The 11,412-nt window shown below is 41.6% G+C and overlaps 1 protein-coding gene across 3 annotated transcripts in view; it reads left to right on the forward strand.

Annotated features, from left to right (window-relative positions):
- The first annotated feature begins 235 nt into the window (after window positions 1–235).
- The window catches only part of fmnl1a (formin-like 1a), a 294,620-nt gene continuing 283,443 nt past the window's right edge, over window positions 236–11,412 (forward strand). For 2 of the 3 annotated variants that reach the window (XM_048614674.1, XM_048614676.1), the window contains exon 1: window positions 239–836. In XM_048614674.1, coding sequence (XP_048470631.1) covers window positions 708–836 — 129 coding nt within the window. In that variant the 5' untranslated portion in view covers window positions 239–707. Of the gene's footprint in view, window positions 837–11,412 lie in introns of all 3 variants that reach the window. The other variant, XM_048614675.1, reaches the window with a different exon arrangement.

Raw genomic sequence — 11,412 nt, forward strand, 5'->3', positions numbered from 1 at the left:
ATCAGCCTGCATAGTCTGGGACGGGGCGTTTAAATGCAGGAGCGATCCGCATAGTGCCTTGACTGGGGGTTTGCAATGTGCAAAATAGACTAGAGACCTTGACCAGCCTCCACACCCCCTTCAACGCGCAAGGTGTCTGCAATCCAGGGCACAAGCTGAATGCAACAGCAGCAGGATCGAGAGCGAGAGAGAGAGCGAGAGAGTCAGTGCAGAACAGGAAACCCCAATCTGTCGCTGGTGCTTTTAGTAACTGTGCTGCTTGCTGCTTCATTGTGAGCCTGACTTCCTCTCTCTCTCTCTCTCCCCTTTTCTCTGTCTGTGTGTGTGTGTGTAAGACAGAATACACACTGCCATTTCTCCTTCCTGTGGATAAGGAGGAACACTCTAAAGCCATCAAACTGATGCTGCCGCTTGTGACTTCTCCAGCAGATGTGAAGACCAAGCAATGGATTTTACTGGCTGGGAGATAATACGGGATCACAGGGCTGGAGAGCAGAAAGTGGAGACTGTCTCTTTCTTAAAGGATTTTCTTTTTGGTCTGTAGGGTGAGCGTGTCGCTTTTGCTTTTCGTGTGATTTTTATTTCTCTCTCTAGCCCCTTCTCTCTCATTTTTGCTTTTTTTTTGAAAAAATAACACGGACTGTCACCGGTGCTCAATCCTGGATAGTGTGAAGTTCAACGTGTTGAAACATTTTGCCGGCTCCAGGATGGGGAATGCAGCCGGGGGTATGGATATGTCCCCGGGGAAAGAAATCAGGTGCCCGCAGGCGACTGTTCCCAAACAGCCCATGCCGGTTAACGAGGACGAGCTGGAGGAGAGATTCTCCCTTGTGTTGGTGAGTAAAACACACACTCACTCAGTCACATACACTCACATAGACACAGGTAGAGTTGCCAGCCCTCTGCAGGATTGCTGGGATAAATTTAGGAGGATTTAAAAACTATCATTTTCTTTGACTGTCTGATCTCTTTTTTTCCCCCCAGGGATGTTGGACATGGGGGTTGTATTTGGGGATATGGGAGCTGCTTTGCAAGGTGAGGCAGTGGAGATGTGTCAAATGGAAATCTTCAGGAGTGCAGCTGGTCAGAATTGGCAGCCTTTACACAATGCACACCTGGGCTGGGGAAAGAGCTTGTAAAAACCCTAAGAAAGCAGATGGATTTGCATCCCGTACCTGAACTGCTTTAAGGGGAGAGTTGAAGGAGACTTAAACCCACAGTTTGATAAATTTAAACACCATCCCTGTTATACCTCCATGAATGCAGACTCCAATGAAGTTTAAGGTGGTCCATAATCTTTGACTTAGTACTGTAAAGATTGGTGCATGTCGGACAGTTGGGTGTGAATCCAAAGCCTATGTCTGGGTCAAACACCTGTTCAACTCTGTTTAAATGTTGACTATGTTAGAAGCATATTTAAAGCAGAGAATGCCACCATCCCCAAGCCCAAGTTTACACAGAAACCTAGTATGTTCAAGTGAAACCATTTAGTGTTTATACAGTCAGTGCCTCTAACCTAGTCCTGGCCAGTTCCAATTGCTCTTTTACAGTATTCATAGGAGAACTATAAATGTTAACTCTACGCAACAGTTTTAAAACAGCCCGTACTTTTGTATTAATTCTTCAGTTGTTGTATGTATACTCCTGATGAATCTGCTCGTCAAATCTTAACCCAACTACATGGCCCACTTAAATACTGTGATAGCAATTAAGGTCAGTCAGACACAATCTAAAAAGCATTTGTCGTTACAAGAGTGGGAGAGATCAGAAGACAAAAGCAAGTTAAGCAGCTGTACAGTCACTTTTCTGATAGACATTTCTTGGGCAGTAGTGTTCTTTATTATATTGAGTGATATATTTATCTCCAGGACCGGCACTTTTACACGTGTGGAGATAATCCAGGATAAAGAGTTCCATGCTCTGTCTGACACAGTCCCGTTACAGTGATCATAATTGAGACACAAACTTATTTCAGTAGATAGATCCATTGCTCAAAGATCTTGTGGCTAAATCGTCTAAAGTCTGTCTTTAAGCTGTGGTCACTGTATAGACATGAATTTGAATACCACTGATGAAATAGCCCAAAGGAGAAGAATAATAATTGCTCTTTTGATTACTTGCTGACACGTAATATGACCCTTTTAAGTTGTTTAATTCAAGTTATCAATTTTTAAAGCATGAATTTTCAATTAGCTGGCTTATTTACAATGCTTGATTCAAATTATAAAGTGATCATAATTGAATAGTGGAAAATCTATTGAATTAACAAAGTCAGGCTGTATCACTGGTTAAAATCTATGAAACAGGTTTCTCATTGGGTAAAATGCATCTTTTAATGGTTATTTATCCTGTCAGAAAAGTCCAAACCTATTCTGCTGTAATGTGTTGAAGATTCTAATTCTCATTTGCTAAACACTAGATAAAGTATTAAGAGGTTTTAAGGTGTGCATGTCAAGGCAATGGTGATTATGAAGCAGGAAATGGTAATTCTGCCATAGGCAGGGGCATTTTTTCATCTACTTTATGTGGCCACAGTATGCACCTGTACACACTAAAATTGCTTGTGGGTATGTTTGTCTTATATCTAAAGCAATGACCTTGTCGGGGAACAAATCATTACCAATGGTAATTGATGCGACATATCACAGTATTAAGATTAACTGTGGCGTGATGCATTTTTGTTGCAAACACAAATGGCATGATATTAAGTTGCAGTCAAAGCAATTGTAGCAAGAATGGACATATAACAACTTTGACCCTAATGACTGCTGTCAATACAAAGGAGCCTGGGAAATTTGTCATCTACCAAAGGCATGGATTTCCTATAGCTTATTGTAACTGCCAGTCACCAGTCCTGGTTCAATAACCAATATCTACTCGGTGTTATCCACCATCCACTAAGGAAGCCTTGCATTCACGCAATGCCTTTTATTGCCCCAGGATCACTGGAACATGGGAGTTGGAGCAACAGTACCCCATTTAGCCCTTCAAGCCTGCTCTGCTATTCAGTTAGATCATGATTGATCTGACTGTGATCTCAACTTCCTTTTCCTGTTCACCACTCAACGTCATTGTCCATCTAAAATTTATCCAACCTAGTCTTGAACCGATTCAACAATGTACCTTCCAGTAGTCTCTGGAGAAGAGAATTGTGCAGACTAATGGTCCTGTGAGTGGAAAACTTTCTCCTCATCTCTGTCTTAAAAGGAAGACCTCAAAACACCGCACAGGCAGTGACTCTTAAAGCTTGTTCACTTCCCTATCTATACAGGCAACTTTCACACCAGTTTCCACTCACAACAAGTACTTATTCCTGAGAGGATTCTGTACTCTAACAATGACGCCTAGTTGCAGCAGTAGCAATGATTGATATTAATGTTTGAACTGGTATTATCACAGTTTTACAGTATGATTTACTAAAAGTTGGGAATGACTGAAATTTAATGTTTCATTCTGGCTTTCGAAGTGATTAAAGCATTCAACTTTCAGCTATTGTAACCCTCTCATTTCAATAGAAACACAGTGACCAAAGTGGACAAGAAAGTATTAGTTTGTTTCTTCTTTCATTCTTTGAGTAACCTATCCTTTGTAGTATCTACTGTTCCCTGACTCAGAATGCCAACAGTCCCTGCTTTTACATTTTAATCTGTTTTTGTGTTAAATCAGCTTCTGGTACATCTTGTCTTGAGTCAATTCACACTTTACTGACTTCATTCTTGTGTTCTGTCTGTTTCTGTTCAGTCTCGTTCATGGTGTGGCTGACATTGAGAAACCAGTAATGAATAGGGCAGTGTCACTGTCTTGGGGAGTTTCTGCAACAATAGAAAATAAGGACTTCCTTCTCTCTAAATATTGTTGAACCTGAGCTCTGAGGCATATTTGGGCTGCTTACATTCACTGCAGTGTGAAGCACTGCTATGCATTTCCTCCACTTGTTTCTGGTATTTATATGTCTTTAAAAATGTTGCTGTGACACGTGGATTTGGAGGAGTGGCAAAAGTCTTATATTCTGATGTTGTATTGTTGCTCCGTCTCCTTAAAGGCTTGTTAAAGAATAGGGTCCATCATCCAGGGCTGTTTAATGAGTGTCTTTAAGTGCCCAAAACAGTGACTATGCTTCAAAATTGCCTCTTTGGTTGGGAATGTTTGTAATCAAAGATGATAGATCTTTGATCAGCAAAGGAACTAAAGGTTATAGTGAGCAGGCGCGCAAGTGGGGCTCAAAAGATCAGCCATGATCTTCTGGAACAGCGGAGCTGGCCAGATGGCCTACTCCTGCTCCAATTTCTTATGTTCTTCTTGTGTTCTTGAGAGAGCACCTGTGTATTTTCTCAGGGGCCCTTTTTTAAATTCATTTATGCAAAGTGTGTGTCACTGGCCAGGCCAGCATTTATTCTTCATCCTTAATTGCCCAGAGGGCAGTTCCTAGTTAACCACATTTCCCGTGGGTCACATGTATCATAGAATCCCTACAGTGTGGAAGCAAGCCATTTGGCCCATCAAGTCCATGCTGACCCTTTGAAAACATCCCACCCAGACCCACCTCCCGTACCCTATCCTTGTAACCCAACACTTTCCATGATCCAATCCACCTAACCTGCATATCTTTGGAATGTGGGAGGAAACTGGAGCACCAAGAGAATGTGCAAACTCCACACAGACAGTCACCCAAGGCTGGAATTCAACCCAGTCCCTGGCACTTAGGCAGCAGTGCTAACCACTGAGCCACGATACTGCCCAATGGCCATGTACTGTAGGCTATATCAGTTAAAGATAGCAGATTTGCTTCCCTAAAGGAAATTAGGGAACTACCTAATGGGTTTTTAATGACAATCAACAATAGTTACATGATTGCCAGCACGCTAACTTTATATAAAAGAAACTTTAGATTCTTGTGTAATTCAAAGTTCACAGTGAGATTTGCACCCATGTCCCCAAAACATTAGGCTGGGATTCTGGATCATTAGCCCTGTGTCACTACGTCCCCCATTCTGGTGTATGTCTGAAGTTATAGGGGTCCTCTTCACAAATACTTTGAAAGCTACTTTTTTTAGGTAGATGACAACAACTACAAAACACCTATCACCCTTGTAAAGAGCTGCTATCAGATATACCTGGCACCCTAATGTATGGCTTCATCCAGTGGCCTGTGTAGAGCTGGCACTATTGCACATTTCACTCTGCTTGGCACAGCCTGTGAGAAAAGTAACAACTAATTGTCACAGTTTTCAATTTCACACTTGGATGGGGAAAGGATAAAACCCAAAAATGAACAGAGAAACGTCCTTATTGGTGCAGTTAATGGAGTGAGGATCATTTATACATGCAACTAAATGGATTCACTGGTCACTTTTCTTGTCTGTGGGAGCTTTGCTGTTTGCAAATGACTTGCAGCTACTACCAACACCAAGACATTGACAGATGTTTGAAAGAATCTCATTACTTTTGTATAGCTCTTTACGATATCCTCAGGTCATGCAAGGCATATAAATGCAGGTTGTTTCTTGTCACAGACTATTTAGCGATGGTGGCTATGAAAAAACCCAATTGGTTTATTATTGACCTTTCTATTGAAGGAACCGTGCACTCATTGCGCAGTTTGTTCTACATGTGACTGTAGCCCCACACAGCCATAAAGTTAACTGGCCTGTTAAATGTCCCGGCAAGTCATTCTTGGATTAAAAAACCATTAGTGTTATTGGAGTACATTGTCAACATGGACTGCAGTGGTTCCATCGCAAGGGTGAATTTCCCACTAGTAGCATCCACACCCTGTGAATATTTTTCAAAAAATCAGCACTGGAAATTATTATAAGATAATAATCCAACCTAGGGATTAGCATAATAACAGAAACTGTTTGAAATACACAGCAGGACCCATGGATGGAGACAAGACAAGGTTAAGTTTTAAGGCAGGTATCTTAACCTAATTTGTCCTTTTTCTGATTTAAGAGGCCTCCATTCATCTTGTGCCTTTTTTTTCCAGATCCAGACTGACTTCTTTGATTAGGTTTGGCATTGTGGTTATTCTGTGCAGAAGTTTCCCTTGAAATAATGTTGTGTAAGACTTTCTTTGGGAGATTTATTGGGCAAGTTAACATAAACCATGACCCTAAATTACAAATGGCACATGGAAAATAGAAGCTTAACAGGTCACAGCCTTATTTAGGTCCATGCATTTTTATGTTCTTGTGACTATCCTGGAGCTCAGAAATCTAACTGTTAAAGTTTTAAAATATAATATTTACTTTCTGTCATTTAAGTGTGTGAACTGCTGCTAGTGCTTTTTTTTTCAGAAGAATTAAAGACATCAAAGATTATTGAGAAATAATCTGTTGTCCTTGAGCAATTTCTAAAGCTGCATATATAAATATATATACAGATAGCTCATCCTCTGCCTGTTTCCTCTAATTATCTCATTCTTTAATTGTTTCATCTCTTGAAAAAGCTTGATGTGCAGATCAGGCTAGATAGGTAGCAGAAGACTGGTGGATGCTGAATCTGTGACATTGAGCTGTAATTGAAGTGCAGATTGCACTGCAGAGTTCGGCAGCTTGGAACCACATAGGACTAATAATAAATGTGTCAATTTGTGCTGAGGTGGCCCCCTGGAGTTTAACGTGTTGAAGCCAGTCACCACTCAGGAATGTATCATGGGACTGTGACAGTGCGCGTGGTGTGTTGCACACTTAGTTTCACGAGAGTGCAGTGGTGCTGGCAGACACTGGGGATGGTGGTTTGGTGCTTTCTTCAATGGGGGAAATTGCTGGGATGTTCACTGACTGCTAGGACTGCACATGTGGGTTATCACAATTTCTGAAATGTATGTCATACGTGTAACTATTGCACGTTGAAGTAAGGTGGGAGGAGAGTTCAAGGACAGTGAAACTCCCAACCACGCTCCAAAGAAAATGTGCAGTTACAAGTTGTGAATAATAAAGTTTGAAAGCAATTAATAGATCCCATGAACAAGCTATGAGAACAGATTTATGCTGTCTGCTTTAATTTCCTCTTTACATGCATCATTTCTTAGTATTCAGATTTTAACAAGCTGCAAAACAAAGCAACCTCCTCTGACTGAAGAGCATTTTGTATTTTTATGAATTGGGCAATTCTCGGTGTTAAAATCTATCACATGGCACTTTTTTTTTCCCTTTAGCTTGGTCTCAGTGCCAACCGGCATCTGGATCCAAAGCTTCTTACAGAGTTGCTGTAGCACTGAGTAAATGAGATACAGACCCCACACCATGAGTTACTAATTTAACCAAACCATTAATCAGGCACAGTTTGGCATGCAGAAATAGGAAAAACAACTTGGTTGAGTTGTAGGCCAGTGATCACAGCACTAAACCCTGCCCTCATCAGCATTGGTTGCCCAAATAGGTCTTGATTGGCAAGGGCAGCAAGTTTTACATAAGTCAGAAGTGAAAGGGGAGGTAACCTGATGGACCTTAATCAGCGGAACACTGGCTGAGTGTCTCAGGTTTCTTATCCATGGTTTGGGGTAGATTTCTAACCTGCTAGGTTGACATTGCATTAGAATTTGTAGCAACTCTTGTAATTGCATGTGAAGATTTCTTTATGTTGAGTTGTCTGCCTGGAGGCAGGTCTGGGCCACAGCTCTGTGTTCGCCGCTATGGGTTGAGCAAGGAGACCAAATTCACCCCCATCCAAAGGGGAATAAAACCTTGTGATGTTGGCTCCAATCTGATGCTATGCCAGCCATCCTTCCATGTGAGCTAACCAGTTTCCCGTGGAATCTGAGATGCTCAAGCAGATACATTTTTACATTGTGTTGTAGGCGGGAGCTATGCAATTTCTTTCTCATTAACCCTGCTCTTGCCATTGGCATGTGTTGGTGGGAGTTTCAAATTTTAAGCTGTTTGGTCATGTTATAGATGCATCTTCCTTGGCCATTAAGATCTGAAATGAGACTTCAACTTCAGCTCCTGGCTCAGAGACAAGATGCTCTGACTGTCTCACAAGATCTGCCAGTATAAAGCTTCTGTAAGGCTTTAGAGTAGATTTGTAGCTCGGGTTGTGGATGTTGTGGTTGGTTGGCTCTATCCACATGGATAAGGAGAACCACCAATTCGATTGGGACAACACCAAGACCCTGGGACAAGCAAAGCAGAGACAGGCACGGGAATTCCTAGAAGCCTGGTACTCCACGAAGAAAGCCATCAACAAACACATAGAGCTCGAAGGAAAACTGGAAGTGAGGTAATCCAGCTCAACGGACTCCAGAGTTCAAATAACAGGCGGGAAAACACAACAGCATTTCATCGGAGGCTGCACTGATGATGTTACCCAGCAAGGGAATGAAACATCTGCAGAAAAACAATGAGCCAGCTCGGTGACCAACCACAATAAAGATTCTGATGCTGTAATCCTAATGTTCAGCTAGTAGCACTGTCACATGTGGGTCAGAAGATTATGGATTCCATTCCTGAACTTCAGAGTTGGCATAAAATTTAGCTTGGCACTGCAGTGCCATGCTGAAGAGTGCTACACTGTCAGAGGTGCTGTCTTTTTACTGAATTATTACACTAAGACCTTGTCCTCCCTCTCACCTATTGAAAAGATGACCAGAATATATGGTTAAAATTTATCCTTCAACCATGATCTAAAGATAGACTTTCTGGTCATGATCAAATTGCTTTACATGGGACTGAGCAGGTTACATTGCAAGTGACGACAGTTCAAAGTAGTCAGACATTTTGGGGTGGCACGGTGGCTGGGTGGTTAGCACAGCTACCTCACAGCGTCAGGCACTCAGGTTCGATTCCATCCTCTAGCGACTGTCTGTGTGGGGTTTGCACATTCTCCCCATGTCTGCGTGGGTTTCCTCCGGGTGCTCCGGTTTCCTCCCACAGTCCAAAGATGTGCACGTTAGGTGGATTGCCCGTGCTATGTTGCCCCATAGTCTCCAGGGATGTGCAGGTTAGGTGGATCAGCCATGGGAAATGCAGGATTACAGGGATGGGGTGAGTCTGGGTGGGACGCTATTCAGAAGGTTGGTGTGGACTCAATGGGGTAAATGTCCTGCTTCCACACTGCAGGGATTCTGTATTTTGGGATAACTTGAGGACATGAAAAGCACTATATAAAGTGGAGTCTTTTCCTTTATAATGCCCAGTAAACACATGCTGTCCATGCTGTGTCATGCCATTCAGAAACCTTGGAGACTTGAGGACCACTAGCCATTATTTTAACAATTATTCAGTATAATATTCTTATATTAGGTATGGACTTAAATGCGTGTTTATGTGTAGTGGAAGGGCTGTGGAGGATGCAGTATTAAGCTACACAGAGTAGTACTGAAGTGACTGAGTTACATATGTACGGAGCGAACAAAAACAAATTGCTCGGAAACTCATCAGGTCTGGCTGCATATGTGGAGAGAGAAATGGAGTTACCATTCCGGATCTAATGACCCATCTGTTCTTGTTCATTTCAGATCTCCAGAATCTGCAGTTCTTTGTTTTCATTCAGGTTTATAAGGAGGTTTATTTTGAAGATCAAAACAAATGACACTCCAAATGAGACTGGAGCATTTTAACAAGTGAATGGAAGTGATGTAGACTGTTTGCTTTGACAGAATGTTACTACAAGTAAAAAAAATATTTTTTATCACAGGATGCTTCATTATATAATGACTTCTAAGTTGAGGGCATAAATGGAATGACACACTCAACTGTTACCCACATCTACTGCCTTCTAGTTTTTAGTTTGGTCTTGAAAATGTCTGCAATATGTTTCTGGTGCATGTGGTGAGAGTGGATTAGTTTCAGACTTTCATGAAGGAGTTGGAGAAGCTTCCTGTTAGTTGAAGATATCTCAAGTTGTAGTAGCTATGTGGGTAATGGGGACAAATGATATCAGCCAGCAGACCCTTTCTCGATTTGCCTTTGGGGATCTGAGAGGAAATTCTCATGGTTTTTCTTTCTTTCCTCTGAATTTTGCCTCTTGCTTCTCTTTTCCCTGCCATCCCTGTGAGACCAGGGTTGGGTGTTCATGATATACAGAGAGTCATCTTTCCACTGGGGCTGAAGGTGGGATGTTATGTGGGAGAGAAGAGGTGGTGTGGGAGAGGGAAGATACTGTGGGAGAGGGGAGGCGGAGTGGGAGGGGGGAGGCAGATTGAGAGAGGGGAGGCAGATTGAGAGAGGGGAGGTAGTGTGGGAGGGGGGAGGCAGATTGAGAGAAGGGAGGTAGTGTGTTCAGGGGCAAGGTGATGTGGGAGGGTACATTGGTAAGTTCCTGTATGCAGCTGATGGCGCAACGTCATGCAGCTTCATGTTTAAAGGCTGAGTATGTTTTGAAATCAGTTAATTCCTCCGCATATTGTAAATAGAGAAATGGTCTCCCTAGGGTCAAGTAAGGGTAGGTTCTAATCTGTTCTACTGTATATTACACCTTTTAGAAAATCCACTGCTGCCGTTATATTGCACTTGAGCAAAGAGGTTGAACAGGCAGTTGCTAACAATGAATAGTCAAATTCACTAGTTATTGTTTAAACGTTACCATTGAAAGATCAGTGTTAGCAAGCCATGCTTGCAGTTACTGAATGATTTCTGGTTTGTAAAACACTAAGGCAAGACTGATGACTGTTGAAGTAATTTGAAAGTTCTGAATGTTTGAGAACAATCACTTATTCTATAGAAGTAAGAAAACAAGATGTCACCAAGATGAAGCAGGGCCTATACGTGACTGAGAGCTTGACAGAAGGCCTTGTCCTCATTGATAAAGTGCAAACAAGAAGTGAGGACCGTCTTCATTTGTACAGTGTATTTTTCATGATCCATGATGAGATGAAGTGTTGTACTCAAAACTTTTACGTCATGATAGTTTGTATAGACTGCCAAAGTGTACAATTCACTGCTGTAATTATGTAACTCAGAGCAGAAGAAAGATGTTTTCAAATATTTTACATATCAGTTGCTTCAATAAGTGACCGAATGTGCAGGCAAAGACAGAACATACACAGATTCTAAAACTTCTAGTTGCTGAAAGAAAGAAATTCCATTTGGAATATACTTTAGGATATCCTAAAGTGTTTTACAACCAATTCAGTACTTTTCAAATATAGCCATTGTTGTAATGTTAGGAATACAATAGCCAATTTACACATAACAAGCTCCCATAAGCAGCAACATTAAGATGGACAGTTCTTTTAAAACAATAACAAAAACAGAAATTGCTGGAAAAACTCAGCAGGTCTGGCAGCATCTATGGAGAGAAATCATAGTTAACTCAACCTGAAACGTTAACTCTGATCTCTCTCCATAGATGCTGCCAGACCTGCTGAGTTTTTCCAGCAAATTCTGGTTTTGTTTCTGATTTACAGGATCCACAGTTCTTTCATTTTTTTTAAAAAAAAAGCAAAGTTGATTGAGAGATAAATATTCA

Source organism: Rhincodon typus, chromosome 30 (genome assembly GCF_021869965.1).
Source record: "Rhincodon typus isolate 14 chromosome 30, sRhiTyp1.1, whole genome shotgun sequence".
In the NCBI taxonomy this organism is placed as follows: domain Eukaryota; kingdom Metazoa; phylum Chordata; class Chondrichthyes; order Orectolobiformes; family Rhincodontidae; genus Rhincodon; species Rhincodon typus.